Here is a 26,097-nt window from a genome sequence, read left to right as displayed (position 1 = left end):
AAAAAAAAAAAAAAAAAAATTATAATCTTTAACTTCATCTCTTCCTTTCTTCAGGAAACTTCATCTCTCCCTTCATTTTTTACCTTTTGGTTAGCAACTGAAATACTCTTTTTCTTTTAGAGTGCTCCCTTGTGCTTTCACATCAACTCTCACATCCCTCACTTTTAAGATGCCTTAATTAAGACCTAGATTCATGTTGAAGTGCTTATACTGTTCCTCCACCAACTTCAATTTCTATTCCTCCAGCTCCTTCCTTGATTCCCTTCCATCTTAGGTCCTCGTTATTCCAAGTCCATTTTATTTTTCTGGCATGCTAAAGAGTTTTGATGACTCTCCCTAGGGTGGCAGGTCTTCAGTCAAGTGGCACATGGAAAGGAAGGAACACTGGACGAGATACGAAACAAATTGTCCCAATGCCGTGGTCTGCTCCCCCCGCCACCCACAGAGAGGGCCATAATTGGAGAGAGCACACTCTCTACACCTGCCTATCACCCAGGGGTTCTCATAAGAATCACAACACGGGATTCTTTCCAAGGGCTTTTTCCAGGTGGCGCGGTGGTAAAGAATCTGCCTGCCAACGCAGGAGGTGCAAGAGACACAAGTTTGATCCCTGGGTCAGGAAGATCCTTGTAGTAGGAAGCGGCAGCCCACTCCAGTATTCTTGCCTGGAGAACCCCATTGACAGAGGAGCCTGGCAGGCTACAGTCCATGGGGTCACAAAGAATTGGACACGATTGAGCACCTACTAATGCACTTTCTCTGAAAACCTATGGTCTTGCTTCTGGCTCCTGAGCAGAATTTGACCACTGTCAATAGGAACTGTAGTGGTAACAGAGTGGATAGAACACTGATCTAAAAATCAGGAGATCTGGTTTCTAGCCCCAGCTCTGCCCACACGTATTACTGTGACCTTGGTAAAGACACTTGCACTTATTTAACCTTAACTTCCTTATGGGACAGTAATGCTCATCATTGTGAGAAACAAGCATGTTGAAATTTCTTCTTTTCTGAGCACACATTTTAGCCTTGTATACACCAAAGTTACATTTATTGCTATGGTCAAATTCCAGTTATTCAGCTATAGCTCATACATGGAAAATCTCCATACTCTGTTTTTAGCCCATCCTGAGATATAAATAGCAAAAAGCAATTTAACACTATTAATTTTACTGATGGGTTGATGGATTAACTGATTGATTGATTTACAGTGATTCTGCTGTATTAGATGATCTAAAGGTTAAAGTAGGTTTTCTTAATCTCAGGGTCGTTGACATTTTCGACCATAAAATTGTTTCTTATGGAGGGCTGTCCTGTACACTGTGGGGTGTTTGATGGTATCCTGGCTTCTGTCCACTAGATGCCAGTCGTGATAATCAAAAACATCTCCAGACATTATCAGATGTCCCTCGGGAAACAAAACGCCCTCCAGTTGCTACCCACTGAGCTAAAAGATAATAAGGCCTTATTGTATTGCCTTTTCTTTACATGGCTAATGCCATAAGCACAAGATTCCATATTATATATTCTCCATAAATTTCTACATGAAAGTGGTACTCACTCAGTCTTGTCTGACTCTTTGTGACCTCATGGACTGTAGCCTGCCAGGCTCCTCTGTCCATGGAATTCTCCAGGTAAGAGTACTGGAGTGGGTTGCCCTTCCCTTCTCCGGGGATCTTTCCAACCCAGGTATCACACCTGAGTCTCTTGCACCTGCATTACTGACAGATTCTTTATTACAGGTCAAAGCCATGTAGAGTTAATGCTTGGTAAAAATTTTAGTATACAGGAATGATATGAATGTGTTAATTCCCTGCCATCCACTAATATCACATCTCAGAAAACTGTCCTTACCAAGAGAAAGTCGTAAAAGTCAATTTTTCTACTGGAAAATTTTGATAGCTTGAATTTTCTTCAAACATTCTGTAAAACTGCACACCTGATTTGTATACTGGACTTACCGGGCTTTTGTTGTTGTTTAGTTGCTAAATCATGCCTGACTCTTTTGTGACCCAGTGGACTGTAGCCCACCAGGTTCCTCTGTCCATGGGATTTCCCAGGGAAGGATACTGGAATGGGTTGCCATTTCCTTCTCCAGGGGATCTTCCTGACCCAGAAATTGAACCCATGTTTCCTGCACTGGCAGGCAAGGATTCCCTTGCCACCAGGGAAGCCCTTATAAGGCTTAGTTCTTATCATGTATGGCACTGACCCTCGCTTGGAGGTGATACTATCCCCCAGGGAATGTTTGGCAGTGCCTGGAGATATTTTTGGTTATTAAGACTAGGGGAGGGGATGCTGCTGGCATCTAACAGATACAGACCAGAGATGCTGCTAGACATCCTACAGTGCATAGGACAGCCTCACAACAAAGACTTGGCCAGTCCAATATGTCCAAATGTCAATAGTATTGACAAAAAACTCTGTTTTATGGGAAGAAGAAAGTACTTGGTGTGGCTTTTCTTGGCCCTGTGGACTTTTTCTTTGGAGAACTTAAGTCTGTTCTTTCTCGCAGATGCTCATGGCACAAGTTCCGAAGATGCCTGCTTACAATGTTTCCCTTCCTAGAGTGGATGTGTTTCTATCGATTCAAAGATTGGCTTCTTGGAGACTTACTTGCTGGTATAAGTGTTGGCCTTGTGCAAATTCCCCAAGGTAAGAAAGATACAAGGGCTTTTCACACAGATAATATATCCCTTGTCCAGAGTAAACAAGTTACTTGTACTAGATAAATAGGAAAAAAAAAAATGCGATTTCCATTCACATCATTACCATTTGTTTCCTTACCTGCCAAATTTCTAACTCGTCGAGGGTGGTTGCAAAAGTCTGAGTTTAGTTTGGAACCCTGAATTCTTGTAATGCCTTCTCACAGTCATTTTTTCCTTAACTAGTCATTTCATACTCACAGGACTCCAATGGATCTCACTTGGCGTTGATTTTACTTAGAAAGGTGAAGAATAAGAAACCCAGCATGCTAACTTCTCTTTAGCAAGTCACACACAGCAGTCCAGGGGCCACTCTTTGGTCTTACAAGTGGCAGTTCAAATATAAGACAAGGTCATATAGATAGGTGGGGGAGCTATCTGGGCTTTAGAAGTCCTGTTTCCCAAGTAGGAACCAACATCTCTTGTAATTCCCATAGCTGATGCCTCCAGGGGTCCCATATTGACATGTTCAGTTGCAAGTGTCATTGTGCTCTGAGAAGCTCAAAGTTAGGGCTTCCCACCAGATATTAATCTTTCATTCACCCTTGGTCCAGCTAGAATATACTAATCAGGTTCTTTTTTACCATAACTAGTATTGCTTGGTGACACAGTTGACATTCCACCATTATCAGGTTTCCAAAGAAACAACTAGAAAGCTAACCCAAGATCAGCTTTATCAGAGAAAGGATTTTGTGTTAACTCTTTACTCAGTGCATGCTAAGTTGCTTCTGTCATGTCCAACTCTTTGGAACCCTATGGACTGTAGCCCATTAGGCTCCTCTGTCCATGGGATTCTCTAGACAAGAATACTGAAGTGGATTGCCTTGCCTTCCCACAGAGCATCTTCCCAATCCAGGGGTCGAACCCACGTCTCCTGTGGCTCCTGTATTGCAGGCTGATTCTTTACTCCTGACCCACCAGGGAAGCCCCTCCTTTATTCAGAGTAGTTCACAATTGCCTACATAGTCTTTAAACACTTCTATTTATCTTTTCTTGGGGCAAACCAGGCAAGATTGAAATTTGTGATCATACAGGTTGTGTAAGGCACAAATGAAGGGAAAGGGGCCAATGGTAGCTGAAATCCAACTCTGGCAAAAGGGCTGTTAGTGGGGGAAAGGGACCCCTTTAAAATAATTATCTGACAGTAAAATTTACTTATTTCTTACAGTTCTGTGAATTAAAACACAGGCATAAATTTGTATAACCACTGCCACAACCAGGCTACATAGCAGTTCCATCAGCCCCCAAACTCTCTTCTGCCATCACTGCTTAGTCACGTTGTCTACTAACCTCTGACCCCTGGCAACCACTGATCTCTTCTCCATCACCATAGCTCTGTCTTTTTCAGAATGTCATATACATGGACTAATATACTATGTAACTTCTGAAGGATGGCATCTTTAATTCAGCATTATGAAATCAATGCAAAACTGCTATATGCATCAATAGTTTATTCCTTTTTGTTGCAGAATAATATTCCATGATATGACTATATCACAGTTTGTTTATCCATTCATTTATTGATGGACATTATGTTTCCAGTTTGGGTCCATCACAGAGTTGCTGTGAACACTCATGTACAGTTTTTGTGTGAACATAATTGTCATTTCTCCAAGGTAAATACCTCAGGAGTGATATTATTGGTTATATGGGAAGTGTATGTTTAACTTTACAAGAAACTGCCAAACTGTTTACGCAGAGTGGCTGAACCTACCATTTTATATTCCCATCTGCAATATATGAGAATTCTAGTTCCTCCACACCCTTGTTAGCACTTGATATTGTCAGTATCTTTAAATTAAGCTTTCTGTTTTGAGGTAACTATAGATTCACATTAATTTGTAAAAAAAAAAAAAAAAAAGAAAGAAAGAAAGAAAAGTTTACAGAGATCCCTTGCACCTTTTTTTATTTAAAGGTTTTTTAGGGACTTCCCTGGTGGTTCAGTAGTTAAGAATCTACCTTGCAGTGCAGGGATTATGGGTTCGATCCCTGATCAGGGAACTAGGATCCCATAAGCCATGGAGTGACTAAGCCCACATGCTGCAACTACTGAGCCTGCACACCACAACTAAAGCCCAATGCAGCCAATTTTTGTTTTTTAAAAGAGCAAAGATTTTCTAATTAATTGATTATTTTTGGCTGTGCTGGGTCTTTGTTGCTGTGCATGGACTTTCTCTAGTTACAGTGAGTGGGGACTGCTCTCTAGTTGCGGTGGGTAGGCTCCCCATAGCATTGACTTCTCTTGTTGCAAAGCACAGGCTCTAAGGTGTGTGGGCTTCAAGAGCGCATGGGCTTAGTTGCCCACAGCATGTAGACTCTTCCCAGACCAGGGATCAAACCCGTGTCCCCTGCAATGGCAGGTAGATACTTATCCACTGTTCCACCAGGGGAGTCCTTTATTTTGTTTGTAATTTGCGTTTCTCTAATGACTAATGAAGTTGAACGTCTTTTCATGTTCTTATTTGCTGTCCTCTGATCCTCTTTGGCAAAGTGCCTGTTCACGTTTTTTGTTCATCTTTTAATTGGATTTTTTTTTCTTATTGTTAGTTTTTGAGAATTCTTTTTATATTCTGAGAATATGTCCTTTGTTAGATATATAATTTTCAAATATTTTCTCTCTGTAGCTTATCTTTTCATTCTCTTGACAGTATATCTGACAGAGCAAAGGCATTTAATTTTGATGACATTCATTTTTTTCTGTTTATGAATTGAGTTTTTCCTGTCATATACAAAAACTTTTCACTTAATCACATTAGGTCACAAAGATTTTCTTCTATGCTTTCTTCTCAAAGTCTTATATTTTGCGGTTTACTTTTAGAACCAATCTGTTTTGAGTTAATCATTATGTAAGATGTGAAGTTTAGATCAAGGCTTTATTTTTTGTTGCATCTTTAAAGACTATTGTCAACTGAATTGTTTTTGCACTTTTGTCAGAGATCAAATAGCCATATTTGTGTGGATCTATTTCTTTTTTTATGTATAATGGATGTTATAGTATGTTCTTCTAAAGAAGATTTCTATTGATATAATCACTTATTAAAAATTATTTGTTTACTTATCTATTTGGGGCTGCACTGGGTCTTCCTTGCTGTGCATGGACTTTCTCTAGTTGTGAGTGGGGGCTGCTCTCTAGTTGCAATAATCAAGCTTCTCTTGTTGTGGAGCATGAGCTCCAGGGTGCATGAACTTCAGTAGTTCTTTGGAGAAATGTCTATTTAGGTCTTCTGCCCATTTTTTAAGTGGGTTGTTCATTTTGATGTGTTAAGCATCACAAGCTATTTGTAAATTTTGGAGACTATGGATTACATTAATTTCCATGTGGCAGGGACTTCACTGGTAGTCCAGTGGCTAAGACCACCAGTTCAGGGAGCCCAGGTTTGATCCCTGGTCAGAACACTAGATTCCACATGCCACAACTAAAGATCCCAGGTGTCGAAACTAAGATTCAGTACAGCCAACTAAGTAACTAGGTTTTGTTTTTTTTAATTTCCATATGGCAGATACAAACCAAAATGGTCCATTTGTATAAATATATTCACTTCCAGGAAAGTATCAGAATGTCTCTAGAGCATTCCTGTGGTTCCGGAATGAGAGATCTGAACTCTTGTAGCTTTACTTGAGAGTCCACTACTGAACCCCACTTATCAAAGATCCTTCACTTATGGTCAAGGTTTGAGGATATTTCTCTGCTAAATTCCCAAGTCATCAGTATAACTTCATACCAAAATAAGAGTAACATTAGGGTGTATAACTATACCTAACATCTATCACAGTATTTGGCACATAATTGGTACTCAAGGTATTTGTTGAATAATGATTACATAACTGTATGAATGAGTAAATCCAAGCAACTCTTGCTGACTGACTAAGGGACTGTGTGTTATTTTAAGTAGTATGAATAATGAAATAATTTGTAGGGTAAACAATTTGAAAGTTCTACTTGCATTTAAACAAGTAGGACCAAACAGTAATTTTCTTCAAATGAAACAAAAATACTGCACAGTGGGGCTTCCCTCGCCATCCAGTGGTTAAGACTTCACCTTCCAATGCAGGGAGTGCAGGTTCAGTCCCTGGCTGGGGAGCTAAGATCCCCATGCCTCACCACCAAAAAAACTAAACATGAAACAGAAGCAATATTGGAACAAATTCAATCAAGATTTTAAAAAATCTTTAAAAATACTGCACAGTGAAAACCTTATTTGAAACATGCTAGCTCTTCCTTACAGTAGAACCCAATTTATAAATGTAAAAGAAAATAGAAAATCACCATCAGTGAAAAACTATAGTCACACTTGTTGGAGATAAAATCCACTAAGAGAGGTTAAAGTCAGTGGGTAAAAGTTGGCAAACTGTGTAACAGGACTTGAAAAGTGAAAGGGTTGTTTGCTTGGTTGTGTCCGATTCTTTGCGACCCCATGGGCTGTAGCTTCTCTGTCCATGGGATTCTCCAGGTAGAATACTGGAATGGTTGCCATTTCCTTCTCCAGGGGATCTTCCAGACCCATGGATCAAACGCAGGTCTCCTGCATTACAGGCAGCTTCTTTACCATCTGAGCCACCAGGGAAGCCAGGACTTGTTCCAAATATCTTCCTCAAGATATTTATTAACTCCTCTACTACTTTACAATGAAGAACCTGGGAGCAACTACCTTTACCAAGAATCAATGCTGTCATCACCAAGAGTAAGACATTTGGAGATCATGAGCTCTCTGATATGATGCGCTAAGAAGGACATAATATCATTTCTGTCTTATTCACATCCAAAGCATTTAACCTTAGTGTGATCATGAGGGACCTGTGCTGGGCTGTGCTAGTCTTTCTGTCATGTCTGACCCTTTGGGACCCCATGGACTGTAGCCCGCCAGGCTCCTCTGTTCATAGGGATTCTCCAGGCAAGAATACTGGAGAGGGTTGCCATGGCCTCCTCCAGGGGATCTTCCCAACCCAGGGATCGAACCCAGGTCTCCCACATTTCAGGCAGATTCTTTACCAGCCTAGCTACCGGGGAAGCCCAACCCCAAACTGAGGGGCATTTAGCAAAATAGCTCATCTATTAATACTCTTCCAAAGTGACAAAATCAAGAGAGACAAGTAACAACTGAGGAACTCTAACAGATATTAGCATTAAGAAGAAAAAACAGCTAAATGAAGTAGGGAACTCTGGATGGAATTATGAAACAGAAAAAGGAAATTAGGGAGAAAGCTGTTGAAATTGAAGTAAAGGATTTATTAATAGTTATTTTCTAATGTTAATTTCCTGATACCAATGATTATACTATGATTATATACAGTGTTCACATTAGAGGGATCTAGGTAAGGCATATATTGTTGTTGTTCAGTTGCTCAGTCCTGTCTGACTTTGCAACCCCATGGACTGCAGCACACCAGTCGTTCACCATCTCCCAGAGTTCTCTCAAACTCATGTCCACTGAGTCGATGATGCCATCCAACCATCTTATCCTCTGTTGCCCCCTTCTTCTCTTGCCCTCAATCTTTCCCAGCATCAGGGTCTTTTTCAATGAGTTGGCTCTTCGTATCAGGTGGCCAAAGTATTGGAACTTCAGCTTCAGCATCAGTCTTTCCAATGAATGTTCAGGATTGATTTCCTTTAGGATTAACTGGTTTGATCTCCTCGCTGTCCAAGGGACTCTCAAGAGTCTTCTCCAACACCACAGTCCCAAAGCATCAATTCTTCAGCACTCAGCTTTCTTTATGGTCCAACTCTCACATCCGTACATGACTACTGGAAAAATCATAGCTTTGACTAGATGGACCTTTGTCAGCAAAATGATGTCTCTGCTTTTTAATACACTCTCTAGGTTTGTCATAGCTTTTCTTCCAAGGAGCAAGCGTTTTTTAATTTCATGGCTGCAGTCACCATCTGCAGTGATTTTGGAGTCCAAGAAAATGTCACTGTTTCCACTTTCTCCCCATCTATTTGCCATGAAGTGATGGGGCCAAATGCCATGATCTTCATTTTATGAATGTTGAGTACTAAGCCACCTTTTTCACCCTCGTCTTTCACCTTCATCAAGAGGCTCTTTAATTCCTCTTTGCTTTCTGCCATTAAAGTGATGTCACCTGCATATCTGAGGTTGTTGTTATTTTTCCCAGCAATCTTGATTCCAGCTTGTGAGTCATCTATCCCAGCATTTCACATGATAACAATATACAGTCTTGAGGTACTCCTTTCCCATTATATGGAAATGCGCTATTATCTTTGTAACTTTTCCATAAGTCTAAACTTAGTTCAAAATTTAAAAATTTTTTAAGGTTTTGGAAAGTTTAGAGACTTGGTTTCCCTCTATTTCTCCACAGCCTAACCTTAAGTAAGACTTAGATAATTTAGTTCTCGGGCTGTTACCAAGAAATTCTCTTACGTTCCCTGTATTGGTGAGTTACTTGAAATCCTACATTTCAAAAGACTCAGTCTTCACACCACGTGTTGGTTGTAAAGAGTAAATAGGGTGGGCTTCCCTATGGTCCAGTGGTTGAGAGTCTGCCTGCAAAGCAGGGGACAAGGGGTTCAATCCCTGGTCCTGGAAGATCTCACGTGCCACGGGGCAGCTAAGCCTGTGTGCCACAGCTACTGAAGCCCATGCACCTAGAGCCCGTGCTCCACAGCTGGAGAAGCCACCACAGTGAGGACCCCTCACACCTACTAGAGAAAGCCCATGGGTAGCAATGAAGACCCAGTGCACCCACAAATAAAATTAAATTGTAAAAAATTGCTTTAAAAAGAGTAAATAAGGCTATTCAACATTATACTGAATTCAGAGGCAGTGTATTCAAGCAAGAAAAAAGGGTAAAAAATTACATAGCAATTACAGAGAAATAAAACATCATGCATAGATGATTTTTTAATGTAGAGAATTCAAAAGAATCTACAGATAAATTGATAATAAGATTTTTTCAAGGTTGCTGGGTACAAGATGTGTAAATAAAAATCAATTATATTCTTTCATACCTGCAAGAAATGAAATGTGGTAAAAAAATTTAAATATCATTCACCAAAGCATAGTGAATATGAAATAACTTGTAATGAAACTAAGAAATGATGTGCAAGACCTCTACAGAGAAATTATTAATGTACAACTTTACTGAGAAATATTAATAAGGACCTAAATTAATTGAAAGATAACATTTTCTAAGAACAGGAAAGTTCTCTTAAAGTACAACATAGGAGGACTTGCATCTCCAGCTATCAAGACTGAATATAAAGTGAGAATATTTAAGATGATGTCCATCAAAAGTAGAATGAATAAATAAGCATTCATATATACATGTATTGGAATACACAGAAGGAACAGGAATGCTCTCAAGCAACTCATGACAGCATGGAAGATGCTTGTATACATAATAATGAGAAAAATAAGCAGAAATAAAAATTGTATGCATTATAATTCCACTAATATAAACTTCAATAGTGGGACCAACTGAACTATATTGTTTAGGGATTTGTACAGTGGTGGTAAAACTATGAAGAAAAACAAAGACTTTTATTATCGCAAAAGTCAAAATAATAAATACTTCTGTGGGGAGGGATGGGGTTGTGATGAAAGATCTGAGTAGGTGGTAACATCAGTGTTTGTTTTATAGATATATATTAAACTCAACATCTATTTCTATGTATATATTTCACAATAAAATGGGGATTATTATGTTTATTACAAAATATTACTAACTACTAAAAAACATAATTAAACAGTGTGGTATTATAGAAATGAACAAGTAGGCCAGTGGAACAGAAGAGTCACACATGTATACATTGCATGGTTTGTATCAGATGTGTCACTATAGAAATAGGTTTTTTAAAAATGATGTGGAACAGAATATTTCATATAAATTGAATATTTATATGAAAAAAATTTTTTAGACCCCTATCTCACCCATACACAAAAATCTATTCCTGGTAGGTTAAAGACCTAAATATGAAAGACAAAACTATAAAGACTTTTTTTGAATAATAGAGGAGAATATCTTTATGGACTTGAGGTAGAAAATGTTTCTTAAACAAGGCACAAAAAGCACTAGCCTAAAAAGAAATGACTGCAAAGTTGAATTAAATAAAACTTAAGAACTTCTGTTTATTCAAAGACATGATGGGGACTTCCTTGGTAGTCCAGTGGTTAAGACTCTGTCTTCCAATGCAGGGGATGTGGGTTTGATCCCTGGTTGGGGAACTAAGATCCTGTAAGCTGCGGGGCTGCAATGAAGACCCAGTGCAGCCAAAATAAAAAAAAAAAAATACACAATGAAGATTGAAAAGCAAACCATAGAACACCCAACAAAGGACTTAAATCTATAATATATATATGAATATATATATATTCCTACAAATCTGTAAGAAACTACACATGATTGACCAACATTATTGGTAATAAATGAAGTAGAAGTGGAAATTAACTAACTCATACCCACTGAAATAAAAATTCTGATAGTATCATGTGATAATACAGATGTAAATAATGAGAATTTTCATAGTTTTGGTGGGAATGTAAATTGTACAACCCTTTGGAAAACAGTTTTGCATATTCTGTTAAATGCCCCCGCAATTATGCTTCAGGGTGTATCATCTCGAGGGAATTTATCCACTTATGCACCTAGAGTCATGTACAAGAATATACGTGGAAGTCTTGTTCATAGAGGCCCCCAAACTGGGAACAAAACAGGAGACTATAAGCCTGTAGACAAAGAGAATGGGGAAATAGCTGCCTGGACCCTGATGGCTATTTAGTTCTGCTTCCAGCCTCTGATGAGGTCCAACTGACCTTTGTCCTCTTAATATATCTCCTATTTTGGAAATTCCCTGGTGGTCCAGTGGTTAGGACTCAGTGCTTTCAATGCCATGAGCTTCAGGTCCAGCTCAGGTCAGAGAACTAAGATCCAGCAAACCATGCTGTTCAGCCAAAATTTTTTTTCCTATTTTGCTCAGGCTGATTTGAACTGGTTTTCTGTTACTTGCAGTCAATAGAGACTTGCTCAGGGGAAAAATGTGGAAGGGGAACCATAAATTACAAAAGACTTAAGAGATGTATCAACTAATGTGAGGACTTCATTTGATGTAAACACAAAGTTTGTTAAAAAAAAAAAAAAAAGTATGACAACCATGTAATAGGAAATAACTTTTTTTTTAAAGATCACCCCAAACCTGCCATACCTCTGGCTCAAGGTCTCTCATAAGGTTGCAGTCAAACTGTCATTCATCTCAAGGCTCTACTGAGGCTGTCGGCTCAGCTTCCAGGCCCACTCCTGTTTGCTGGCAGGTTTGGTATTTTCACCATATGGGCGTCTATATGGCTGCTTGAGTATCCTCACAACATGGCCTCTGGCAGGACCAACTGATGTGTGAGGCCCAGTGCAAGTTGCAAATGCAGATTCCCTAGTTCAAAAATTATCCAGTATTTTAAGATAATCAGAGTAGAGCATTAAGCCAAGCATGGAGCCTTCTAAGCCCAAGATACTCTGTGACTGTGTAGGTAACATACCTTTGAAGTCAACTTTGGCAGCTGGTGACCTGAATGAAAGAGAGAGCCCGAGAGCAGTGAAGACAGAAAACAGTCTTCTTGCAACCCAGTCTCAAAAGTGACATCTTATCATTTTTGTTGTAGCCTATTTATTATTAATAGAAGTAAATTATTCCCATATGACCCAGCAATCCCACTGCTGGGCATACACATCGCAGAAACCAGAAATGAAAGAGACACGTGTATCCCAATGCTCATCACAGCACTGTTTATAATAGCCAGGACATGGAAGCAACCTAGATGTCCCTCGGTAGACAAATGGATAAGAAAGCTGTGGTACATGTACACAGTGGAATATTACTCAGCTATTAAAAAGAATGCATTTAAATCAGTTCTAATGAGGAGGATGGAGCCTATTATACAGAGCGAAGTAAATCAGAAAGAAAAGCACCAATACAGTATATTAACACATATATATGGAATTTAGAAAGATGGTAGCGATGACCCTATATGCAAGACAGCAAAAGAGACACAGATGTAAAGAACAGACTTTTGGACTCTGTGGGAGAAGGTGAGGGTGGGATGATTTGAAAGAATAGCATTGAATCTTGTATATTATCATATGTGAAATAGATCGCCAGTCCAGGTTCGATGGATGAGACAGGGTGCTCAGGGCTGGTGCACTGGGGTGACCCAGAGGGATGGGATGGGGAGGGAGGTGGGAGGGGGGTGCAGGATGGGGAACACATGTACACCCATGGCTGATTCATGTCAATGTATGGCAAAAACCACTACAATATTGTAAAGTAATTAACCTCCATTAAAATACATAAATTTTAAAAAAAGAAGTGAGTTATATCACACTTAAGGGGTGAAACTCACTCAAGGACCTGAGTACCAGTCAGTCATTGTAGATCATCTTACAGGTTGTCTACAAGTACAACTATATTTGAGAAATCAGGGAAATTTGAATATGGAATGTTTGATAATGGTGAAGAACCATTATTAGTTTCTTAGGTGTGATGATGGTATTGTACTTAAAAGAGGGCCTTTTTCTAAAACACATATACTGAAAATATCTACAGATGAAATGACTTAATGTTTTGGATTTGCCTCAAAATAATTATGGGATGGGAGAGGAATGAGGACATTGATGAAACAAGATTGGCCATGAGTTGACCGTCGTTGAAGTGGGTGATGGGTGTTTGGGGGTTCATTATATTCTATTTATGTATAGGTTTAAACTTTTCTATTAAAAAAAGCCTTGCCTGTTTAGGACAATAAATTTGGCTCACTAGACTCATAACTGATTTCTGATGAGCACACCAGTATGATGTAAATTGAAGAGAGTTGCTCAGGGCAGGAGTTGTGGACTTAAGAAGACATCAAAGGATGACACCATGTAGGTCAGTCCATTTGCCTCAAAATTTCCAAAATCTCACGGTGCTTCTTAGAAAAGAAATCAAGTACTGAAGAAGGAGCTGAAGGAAGATGCTGGAGTGATTGGCATATGAAAGAAAGACAACACATACCAACTTGGAGTCAAGTTAGTTAAGTGTGACAATTCCTGCTTTGCCCTCTAGCTTTATCTCCAACCCAGGAGGATTTCTAGGGCCTTCTTATATGAGACTGAGGGTGAGAATGGTCTGCTTCTGAGCTGTTGAGATTAAAGGTCTTACTGCTTTGATGTTTGCTTTCCATGATTCACATGAAAGGTGTTTAAGCCTATGATTTAGAATTGAAGTGTAAAAACATGTGATAAAATAGGAAGAGAAGCTAGAAATCAAAGCAGATCATAAAAAGTGCTAATTAAGGGCTGTATGCCAAAGGATACTGTTACCATATTCAGCTGTGTACATGGGTCATTTTTATTTTAAATATTCTTTACAGTTTTTATTTCAGGTGACTTTAAAAAGCCAGGCTACCTTTGCTTACTTAAATTATCTTGCTTTTCAGTCTTGATGCTTGGTTTGCTGGCAAGGCATCTGATTCCTCCTCTCAATGTCTCTTATGCAGCTTTCTGTGCTTCAGTAATTTATGGAATTTTTGGATCATGTCATCAAATGTCCATTGGTGAGTTCAGTGCTAGAATCACAGGAGGTATATGAAGTCTCCATCTTGATTGTTTACTTATTGCTAAGGAACTCAAGTTAAAGCTATGTTTAACAGATAAAGAAAAGAGACAGAAGACGGATATTCTTTTTTTTATAATTTATTTGTTTTAACTGGAGGCTAATTACTTTACAATATTGTGGTGGGTTTTGCCATACCTCGGCATGAATCAGTCACAGGGGTATTCTATTCACAGGGTTAGTGTTCAGATTTTAGAAACTGAACTTTCCTGCTGTTATTAATGTCCCTACCAGACAAACAGGCCCATGAGCTATTAAAGGAATGAAAGGACAAGAGGCATCTTCCTTGCGGAAATTTCCACACTTTGGAATCTGATTATCCTCGACCAAGAAGATCCAGAAATGATTTTGCCAAAACTCCTAGAATGGATCCACTTTTCAGCTGAACCCATAATAACCATACTCCATGAGCCTGATTTATAATAATCATATCAAATTATTAATTTACATTGAGAAAATGTTATCATAGTAATCAAAACACTGAAACCCACAGGGTAAGCACTTTTCTTCTCTGAGTCTAAGATCCATCTACTAATTTATAACTTGAAATGACTGTTGCAGAGGCCAGACCCAACTGAAGGTCCTGTGATCAGCACAATTACTTCCCCTAGGTGAACCTGTATAGAAATCAAACCTTGACAGTCTCAGAAGGGCATCACCAGTGTTCACGAGTCAAGTGCCTTTTTCTGAGCTTCCACGCTGAACAACTGACCAGGCAACCAACGTTGACCATTCTGACTGGCACTCTTTTTTCCTCCAGATGTGTTTGTATATTCAGTCCAGTTGCCATCCCATTCTGTGGCGCGCGCCTGTGCCTTTTTAAGGACGATATTCCACATCTTTACTAAAATTTAGTGTCTGTTGATTTTTACATTTAAACACTAAAACAGCTGTTTTATTCCAATTACACCAAGTTCTCAGAGCTCATTACAGTCACCTCCAAATACTAATAACAAGGGCTACTAGAGTTTTGCTTCTGTTAGGAATTTAAAGGTAAAATTTGCCTTTGCCTTCCGCATTCATGTTGATATGAGAAGTAAACAAAATTTTGTTTGAAACAGGTTTAGCTCCATGTCATTTTGCACCCATTACATCCTTCTTAAGTGTTTAGGTATTGTTTTTCTTATTATTATTGATTAGCTTTGTTTTCTGATCCTTTTCCCACCATCTCATTTTTCACCATTTCTAAGAACAGGCACGGTAGCTGAGCCAGATATACATTTCCAGTCAGTTTCTCTTTCTTCCTACTCCATATGCCCATTGATGGAAAGAGGTTGTTACCTAGGCCAAAAAGATCTAAAATTTCGGAGTTGGTTACAGTATGTGAAACCAGAGAGCTTTTCCCTGCTCTTTCTTACTTCTCAGTGGCCACTTTCAGATAAGAAAAGTTGATCAGATCGAGGACAATGTATGAGACCATGTTTTGCTTTTGTCAACATCTGTCAGTTTACCTGGACTTAAAAGCTCACCCTCTGCCCAACCTTTTTCTTTCATAGGTACATTCTTCCTTGTGAGTGCTCTGACAATCAATGTCCTGAGGACAGAGCCATTCAACAGTGGCCACTTATTACTGGGAACTTTCATCCAGGATGACTTTTCTAACATGTCGTTCTTTGAGAGTTATAACAAATCCTTGAGTTCTGTGGCATCTGTAACTATGCTGACTGGGATTATTCAGGTAGGTCCTGAGTCTCTGAATCCCTGAAGGAAAAAGAAATAAATAAAGGGGCTGTGCATGAACCCTTTCCTTGAACTGCTTCTGTGACCCATTGTGATATATCTGGAATTTAAGTGATTTTCATTTTTTTTCCAAAACTTATGGGACGTATGGATAGACTGACTCCTCAGTGACAAAACTTCTCCCTCCCCAGAAATCTACCACCCCTGGTTGAGGATGAGATACTCAACATTCTCCTCAATTTCTAATACTATAAGACTAAAGAAGGGTCCAAATAGAACTTCCCTGGTAGTCCAGTGGTTAGGTCTTCACCTTCCAATGCAGGAGGTGGGAGTTCAATCCCTGGTGAGGGAGCTAGGATCCTGCATGCCTCGTGGTCAAAAAACCGAAACCTGAAACAGAAGCAATATTGTAACAAATTCAATAAGGACTTTGATAATGGTCTATATCAAAAGAGTCTAAAAATAAGAGAAGGGTCTCAGGGACTGTGGCCTAGAGTTCTACTCATGATTTCATGTTTTAAAAAATTCTTTTATATTCTTTCACCAAGAATAGCACTTGTGGGCTCACATACTGTATTTTTGGTTAGTGGGCATTAGATGTAAAATCCTTTCTCTACAATGACAGGATACAGCTAATGGATGATGATATCAATGATTTATTAAAATATCCAACCTTATTTTGGGCAGTGTCTTTGATTTCTTCTGAGAATTTACCATCTAAAGCATCACTGACTGAACTAAAGTCATATATTTCAGCTTTATTTCTCTGTCTTCTCAGCTAACCCAACTCTAGCTAACTTTCTCTGATTTCCCCGAAGCCATCCTTTATTAGGTAAAACCTTATTGGGAGCCTACAAAGGCAAGCTATCCTGGCGGGCTGACCCCAGCCCTGTCTCTTACCAATTGTATGACTTACTTGCAGGCCTCAGTTTCTTCATGTTTAAAATGGGAATAATAATATTTGTATTGCAGAATTCTTGTAAGGATTAAGTGAGAAAATGTATGTAAAACATTCAGCCCAGAGCCTGTCGCATAACAAGCATTAATAAGTTATAATTACAGAGTACAGAGAAAAGAAGTTGGTACTTTAATAGAGACCAAAAAAAAATTTTTTTTAAGATATAATACCCATGCTTTAAAAAGTCAGTCTTGTAGGAAAAGACAGAATAACAGGCATCAAGTCAGCAATCTATTAATTATAAGTAGCCTTGGCATGTTCTTTTTTCTTTTTCCATGTTTGAGCATCACTTTTTTCATATAACAAAGAAGAATATTCCATTTATAGGAAGATAGACTATATGTACTTTTCCCTATTCCTCCTCCTAAGAACAACTGAAAAATTTGGAAAGTTATATATAAACCAAACATAAGAAGGCTCTGAAAGGTGGAGAGAAGACAACAAACTGGCTCAGACCCGAGAAACAACACAGTGGAGAGTTCCCTGGGTTTTCTTTTTGCCCCGTACACCTTAGACTTGGTGCTAGAGAAGCCAGAGAACCAAAATGCCAATGGGGCAGACCAAAAGAAAAAGTCCCAACAAAAGTCTGTTCTATACAACCACAGGACTAGGAAAAAGTAGCAATTCTGAAAATGTTTACCCAGTAACTGCTCTACTCCAGACAAAGACCAAGAAAAAAACAAAAATACTCTGTGGTGTTATTCCTACTCATGCCAGTGTGGTGGCCAAGTGGGGAGCCCAGATTTCCATCTTCACCTAGCTGTAATGAGGCAGCTACCCAGGGTGTTGTCAGAGAAGGCCAAATAGGGAGTCGAGACTTTCATCTCCACTGGGTAATAATGAGCTTCTCTTCCTACTCTTTGCTGGGGTGTGTCAGAGAAAGCCCAGTGAAGAGTCAGTTCTTTCACCACAACACAGCATTAATGATGACAACCCCCTCTGTAGCAGTGTCAGTGGAGGCCATGTAGGGAGAAATAAAGGCATTTCTGTCTCTCCCAGTCAGGATGGTATCAGTGGAGGCCTAGTGGGGAGCCACGACTTCCATCTCCTCCCAGTAAAAATGAAGAGTCCCTACTGCCTCAGGTGTCAGTGGATTTTAAGAGGAGAACCTGGACTTCTACCTTACCAGGTAGTAACAAGGTAACACCTTTCCCTCTCAGCACTTTATCAAAATAAGGTGGCTGAAAGAGAACATTTCAGTAAGATCCAGAATCTTACAGCATAGTACATGAAATGTCAATAGCTGAACTGAAAATAACTTGTCATATCAAGAACCAAGAACATTTCAACTTTAATGAAAAAAGGCAATAAAAAGATGCCAGCACTGAGATGAGAGGTGTTAGAATTATCTGGGATAAATTATAAAGCAGTCATCCTAAAAATGCTTCAGCAACCAATTATGGATATGCTTGAAACAAAGTAAAAAAATAGAAAGTCTCAAAAAGTAAATAGAAGATGTAAAGAAGAACCAAACAGAAATTTTAGAGCTGAAAAATACATTAACCAAAATTAAAAATTCAAAGAATGGACTCGACAGCAAAATGGAGGAGACAGAGTAAATAATCAATGAACTTGAAGAAAGAACAACAGAAATAGTCTGAACAATATAAAATAGACTGAAAAAAATTTAACAGAATCTCAGGGACAAGAAGGACTATAACAGAAGCTCTAACTTTGTGTCTCATAAGCATCCCAGAAAGGGAGGGGAAAAAAGAGGGGACTGAATTCCTTGAAGAACTAATAGCTGAAAATGCCCCAAATTTGACAAAAGATATACTTCTACAGTTTTAAGAACCTTGTAAAATCCCAAACAAGATAAATCCATAGGAATCTACACCAAGAGAAATCATACTCTACGTTTGAAAGCTAAAAACAATGAAAAAAAATCTTGAAAGCAGTGAGAGAAACACTTTACTTTCGGTGAGAAAATAATTTAAATGACAGCAAATTTCTTATCAGAAACCATGTAGACCAGAAGGAAATTGCACAATATTCTTTCATTTGCTGAAAGAACTGTCAATCCAAAAATCATTATTGTTGTTCAGTTGTGTCTGACTGCAACACACCAGACTTCCCTGTCCTTCACCACCTCCCAGAGCTGCTCAAACTCATATCCATTGAGTCGGTGATGCCATCCAACCATCTTGTTATCTGTCATCCACTTCTCCTGCCTTCAATCTTTCCAAGCATCAGGGTCTTTTCTAACAAGGTGGCTCTTCACATCAGGTGGCCAGGTATTGGAGCTTCAGCTTCAGCATCAGTCCTTCAAATAAATATTCAGGATTGATTTCCTTTAGGATGGACTGGTTTGATCTCCTTGCAGTCCTAGGCACTCTCAAGAGTCTTCTCCAACACCAAAGTTCAAAAGCATCAGTTCTTCGACACTCAAGTCTTCTATATGGTCCAACTCTCACATCCATACATGCCTACTGGAAAAACCATAGCTTTGGCTAGATGGACCTTTGTTGGCAAAGTAATGTCTCTGCTTTTCAATTGCTATCTAGGTTTGTCATAGCTTTTCTTCCAAGGAGCAAGTGTCATGGCTGGAGTCACCATCTGCAGTGATTTTGGAGCCCAAGAAAGTAAAGTCTGTCACTGTTTCCATTGTTTCCCCATCTATTTACCATGAAGTGATGGGACTGGATGCCATGATCTTATTTTATTTGAATTTTGAGTTTTAAGCCAGCTTTTTCACTCTTGTCTTTTACCTTCATCAAGAGGTTCTTTGGTTCCTCTTCACTTTCTGCCATCAGGGTGGTGTCATTTGCATATCTGAGGTTATTGATATTTCTCCTGGCAATTTTGATTCCAGCTTGTATTTCATCCAGCCCAGCATTTCTGAAAGTAGCCTTCAAGAATGAAGGAGAAATCAAAACATGCTCACATGAAGGAGAACTAAGAGAATTTATCACCAGCAAGACCTACCCTAAAAGAATGGCTAAAAGAAAGAAGTTCTCTAAATGGAAAGGAAATGATAAGAGAAGGCATCTTGGAACATCAAGTAGGAAGAAAGAACAATGGAAAAGGGAAAACATGGATAGATATGGTAGTTTTCTTTGTTTTCTTAAGTGTTCTAAATTATGTCAATGGTTGAAGCAAAAATTATATCATTGATGTGGTTCAAAATGCATATGGAAGAAATATTTTAAGCAATTCTTTTTTTTTTTTTTTTTTTTTTTTTTTTTGGGCTTGGCTATTTCTTTTTTTTTTTTTTTTTTTCCTTTTTTTTTTTTTTTTAAATATTATTTTATTAGTTGGAGGCCAATCACTTTACAACATTTCAGTGGGTTTTGTCATACATTGACATGAATCAGCCATATAGTTACAAGTATTCCCCATCCCGATCCCCCCTCCCACCTCCCTCCCCACCTAAGCAATTCTTTTATAAACAAACATGGGAGGTAAATTTTCTGTAATTTGCTCAAACTGGTAAAATGTTTACACCAGTGGACTGTGATAAGTTATATATATATAATGTAATACCTAGGACAATCACTTCAAAACCTATACACTCAAAAATGCTATAGATAAATCAAAATGAAATTCTAAAAAATGTTCAAGTAATGTGTGAAATCAGAAAGAATAAAAGATGAAAAGTAGAGCAAACAGAAAAATGGCAGAAAGATGGTTAACCCTTAACATATCAACATTTACATTAAAGATATCGACTAAATATTTAGAACTATGCTGTCTGCAAGAAACAACAAAAATAATGATTAGGTTGAAAGTTAAAAAAATAGAAAGATATATCATGCAAATATTAAAGGAAAGCAGGATTGACTATATTGATAACAGATCAAATAGACTTCAGAGCCAAGAAGATTACCAGAGGTAGAGAAGGACAGCACATAATAATAAAAGGCTTGCTCTTCTGAGAAGGTGTAGCAGACCTGCATATGTCTGCAGCAAACGACAGAGCCCCAGAATGTGTGAAGCAGGAAGTGACATAACTGGAATGGAGACACAGACAAAGAGAACTCCACAATTACAGTTGGAGACCTCACCACTCCTCTCTCAACAACTGATAGAACAACCGAACAGAAAATCAACAAGGATATAGTAAAATTCAAAACATCAACAACACCAATAGGACTCGAGACATTTATAGAATACTCCAACTAGTAACAGCATAATGCACATTCTTTTCAACAACCCATGGAACATACAGCAAGATAGACCACATCCTGGGCTATAAAACAAACATCAATAAATTTAAAAGAATTGAAGTCAGTGTGTTCTCTGACCACAGTGGAATCAAACTAGAACTCAATAACAAAGAGTTAACAGGAAAGTCTCCAAATTCCTGGACACTGAACAACACACTTCTAAACAATCCATAAGTCAGAGAGGAAGTTTCAAGGGAAATAAATACACTGAAGTAAATGAAAATAAAGTGTACCAAAATTTCTGGGACACAGCTAAAGTGGTGCTGAAAAGGAAATTTATAGCACTAAAATGCATATAGTAGAATAAAGAAAAAGTCTCGGATTAATAATATAAGCTCCCTCTGCAAGAATCTAGAAAAATAAGAGCAAATTATACCCAGATTAAGCAGAAGGGAGGAAATAATAAAGAGGAAAAGTGAATGAAACTAAAAACTGGAAAGTTCACATTCTGATGGTTCCATTTATGTAAGATTCTTGAAGTGACAAAATTATAGAAATGGAGAACAGGTTAGTTGTTGCCAGAGATTAAAGATGAGTAGAGATCAGAGGATGGAGGCTGGAGGTAGAGATGGGAGATGAGAGGCTGTAATAGGACAACAGGAGAGATCCTTGTGCTGATGGAATTGTTTTTTATCTTATCTGTATTTGATGTCACTATCCTACTTGTGGCACGTAGTGTAGTTGTGCAAGATGGGGAAAACTGGGTACACAGGATCTCTGCATTGCTTTTTTACAACTGCATGTCAATCTACAATTATTTACAATAAAAAGTTTTAGAAAAGTCTGAACTAAATAATAACAACCAACGTTTATTGCTATGTGCTGTCAGTGTTCAAAGCACTTTACATGTCTTATCCTCATTTGGTCCTCACAACACCCCCCTGTATGAGGGTAGGTGTTACTCTGTACTTATTTTAAGGAAACAAAAGTATAGAGAGGTTAAGTGAATTGCTCAAGATAATGTAATCAGTAAGATCCCAAACTGAGATTCAGGCTGTTTGTCTGCCTCTAGAACCTGTGCACTAGATAATCTTAAAGTGCACACAAGTATTAATAAAAGTGAAGACTTCACTGTCAAAAGAATATGAAGTGGGGATTTTCCCTGGCAGTCCAGTGGTTAAGAATCCATGCTTCCACCACAGAGGGCATGGGTTCCATCCCTGGTCAGGAAACTAAGATCCTGCATGCCATGTGGCATGTCCAAAAATAATTTAAAAAATATGAAGTGAAGGAATAGTTTTTAGTTGGGATGGAGTTGTCTGGGAAGGAAACAACCATTTACTAAACCTTTCCTTCATTCGCCAAACATTTGGTACAGAACTTCCTTGACTTATGATGGGATTACATACTGATAAACCCATGGTAATTTGAGAATACCGAAATTGAAAATACATTTAGTAAACCTAGCTTACCAAATATCATAGCCTGGCCTGGCTTACCTTAAACGTGCTCAGAACACTTACATTAGACTGTATTGGGAAAAATCATGTAATACAAAGCCTATTTTATAATAAAGTATTGGATATCTCATGTTGTTTGTTGAATATAATACTGAGTGAGAAACAGAGTGGCTGTCTGAGTACAAATAGTTCTTAGTGTACGAGTTGCTTCCCCTCATGTCTGTGTGGCTGAGTGGGAGCCGCAGCTCACTGCCACTGCCCAGTGATCACAAAAGAGCATCATACTGCATAGGGCTAGCCCAGGAAAAAAAAATCAAAATTCTATGTACCGTTTTTACTGAATGCGTAGTGCTTTTACACCATTGTAAAGTCGAAATTAAAAAATGTTAGAACCATTGTAATTTAGGAAATGTCTCTACCTGTTTTCAATAAGGATGACAGAGATAGGTTTCATATCACAGACCAGTTCTGCCTGATTGACAGTGATGTCTAGAAAATTATGTTAACACCAGATTCTGATGCCACATCACAGTTGGGCAAGGAGGAGTTCTATGGTTCATTATAGATATTTGCCATTTACAAGGTCGAAGGAAGGGATGGCATGAAGCATGAGTGATATAGGGACTTCCCCGGTAATGCAGTGGTTAAGGCTCCACCTTGCCACGCAGGGGACAGAGGTTTGGACCTCTGGTCGAGGAACTAAGATCCTACATGCCGTGGAGCAACTAAGCCCTCAGCCGCAACACCTGAGCCTGCACGCCACAAGTAGAGAGTCCTTGCGCCTCAACAAAAGATCCTCCATGACACAAGGAAGATCCTGAGGGCCGCAAGTAAGACCCAAGGCAGCTGCCCCAAAAAAGAGAATGAATGATATATATATATGCATCTGTCACTATTTTCAGATTTGAGCTAAGTGTTTTACATGTATTCTGTCATGTAATCCATACAAAACACTCACGTTGGGTATTATTCATTTCATAGACAAGGGAAATGAGGCTCGAAGAATTTAAGAAACTTGTCCAAACGCACTCAGTACCTACCACACTCTCTGAAGGAGAGAAGTTTTATTGAGCTCTATTTACAAGTTTTGTTTATTGATTGACTGCACTGGGTCTTCGTTGCAGCCCGTGGGCTTTCTCTAATTGTGCGGAGCAGGGGAGGCTACTCTCTAGTTGCAGCGCATGGGCTTCGCATTGTGGCGGCTACTCTTGTTGCAGAGCAGAGGCTCCAGGGACCGCCAGCTCAGTAGCTGAGGCACACAGGTCCAGCTCTGGAGTTCTCCTGGAGCAGGGATTAAAGCTGTGTCCCCTGCATTGGCAGGCAGATTCTCAGCACTGGACCACCAGGGAAGTTCTGTTGAGCTCTTGAAAGAGATGATAAACCTGGGTTGGCAGAGAGGGAAGAGGGGGTTGGGCATAAGCACAGAAGAAATCAGTCAATCACACAAAAGACAGGAAACAGATTGGCCTGACTAGAGTCAAGGAGCACTCTGGACAGTAATGACCGGAGATCAAGGGAGACAAAGTGCCCAACTAACTGAAAGCTTTGAAACAAAAAGCTCTTAAAGTTAATAGATTTGTTCCTCCAAGTTTGTTTTCTGAGAGTTCCTAGTGCAGCTGAATATGAAGCAATGACAAGAGAAGGTTTCAAGACTTTGCTTTTCTTTTCCCATCTTCTTCATTGGGCTGTGTCATTTTTCTTAACTTGCCCTTTTAAGAGGATTGGAGCTTGTCCTCTAGCCATAATTTCCCACTTATTTTTATTTTAAAAGATGAACAAGTATATTGCAAAAATCTCTAATAAAAAGATTGTATAAATTACAAAATATTGCCCATAATCTTTAATCAACCATTCCCCAAAGGCAACTTCTGTTAATAACTTGGCATCTATCCTTTTAAATCCTTTGCTTGTGTATTACATAGCATTTAAAACATACATTTACATACATATACCATCTTTTATGTGTATTTATATTTAATCTTAGAGACATAAATTCAGTTTAATCGTTCTTCATAAACATCAAAGGCCCAAATGTTTAAGCTGGAGCCCAGGTTGTTTTAATATTTTCCTTTGCGAAAAGCTGCATTCCTCACAGGGATGTTAACATGTCAGAGAGGGCTATCAAAGCTTCCATTGGGGCTTCCCTGGTGGCTCAGTGGTGAAGAATCTGCCTGCCAATGCAGGAGACACAGGTTCAATCCCTGATCCAGGAAGATCCCACAGGCTGCAGAGCAGCTGAGCCCGTGCACCACAGTTGTAGAGTTTGTGCTCTAGAGCCTGGGAGCTGCAACAGTTGAAGCCCAGGCACCCTAGAGCCTGTAACTGGCAGCAAGAGAAGCCGTCTCAATGAGAAGCCCTCGCCCCACAGCTAGAGAAAAGCCCACACAGCAACTAAGACTCAGCACACGCAAAAATAAATAAATAAATAAAATTATTTTTAAAGAAGATTTTAGTGAAAAGGACTTTTAAAAAGCCAAGTCTTCTTCTGATCACTTTGTCACTGATTACCCCACATCCACAAGATCACTGGATCCTAGGGTAAGAACGTCAGCTTACATACTCATGAAGAAAGAAAGGAGTGTGGTCTTATGTTTATAAGGGAGCCTGTGAATCAATACCAAGGACCTGCTCTTAGCGCATCAATTTCAGTTGACTAGGGAAAGAGAAACGAGTAATCAAAGGGAATTTCCCTGGTGGCCCTGTGGTAAATAATCCGCCTGCCGATGCAGGGGACACGGATTTGATCCCCGATCCGAGAAGATTCCACATGCCACGGGGCAGCTAAACCTGTGCACCAACAACTACTGAGTCTGACTACCGTGGGCCTGCGTGCCACAACTGCCGAAGCCCACACACACACAGTCCGTGCTCCACACCGAGAGAAGCCACTGCAACGAGAACCCCACGCGCTGCAACTAGAGAGTAACCTCCCCTCGCCACACCTAGACAAAGCCTGTGCGCAGCAGCAAAGACCCAGCACAGCCCCAACTCCCAATGTTGTAAGTTAAAAGAAAGTTATTAAAGGGGCCTAAGCTAACCTTTTTTTTATTGGAACCTCTGGAGATGGCCTAATGCGGTGCCATTGCTGGTTTGATGACATTCCTCCTCACTCTGGTTTTCTTTTCCATCTGAACCCCCCCACAGCTGTCTATGGGCATGTTAGGTTTTGGCTTCATTGTCACATACATTCCGGAGGCTGCAATCAGTGCTTACCTGGCTGCTACAGCCCTGCACGTTATGCTGTCCCAGTTGACCTGCATCTTCGGAGTTATGATCAGTTACAATTCTGGTCCCGTCGCCTTCTTCTACGTGAGTAATTTCTACCCTCACCCAGAGTAACAATTGCTCCTCCCCTTGCCTCCAAAAAGAAGTAGACCCAAGTGGAGGGACTCTTGCATTGGTGGCTGGGTCAAAAGGGTCCTAGAAGTAATTTCACCTCTTCCAGATTTACAGTCTTGATTAATTGCAGGTGCCAGTTGGACTGTGTTCTCAGTTGCATTAATCATTTTACCCCCCCCAGCCTTTTAAACTAACACGATTTGTGTTAAAATTTGGTCTTTTAGATAACTGTATCTATCATAATTCTCCCCAT

General features: G+C 39.3%; 1 protein-coding gene across 1 annotated transcript in view; it reads left to right on the top strand.

Moving 5' to 3' along the window:
• The window catches only part of SLC26A8 (solute carrier family 26 member 8), an 81,226-nt gene that overhangs the window by 11,478 nt on the left and 43,651 nt on the right, over positions 1-26,097 (top strand). Inside the window, exons 3-6 of the mRNA XM_065913171.1 lie at positions 2,513-2,652; positions 14,126-14,242; positions 15,798-15,979; positions 25,650-25,814. Of these exons, the coding sequence (XP_065769243.1) occupies positions 2,513-2,652; positions 14,126-14,242; positions 15,798-15,979; positions 25,650-25,814 (604 nt within the window). The remainder of the gene's footprint in view (positions 1-2,512; positions 2,653-14,125; positions 14,243-15,797; positions 15,980-25,649; positions 25,815-26,097) is intronic.

The sequence above is a fragment of the Muntiacus reevesi genome, chromosome 20 (assembly GCF_963930625.1).
Source record: "Muntiacus reevesi chromosome 20, mMunRee1.1, whole genome shotgun sequence".
Taxonomy (NCBI): Eukaryota; Metazoa; Chordata; class Mammalia; order Artiodactyla; family Cervidae; genus Muntiacus; species Muntiacus reevesi.
The sequence above is the reverse complement of the archived record's forward strand: the minus strand, read 5'-3'. Positions and strand labels throughout refer to the sequence as shown.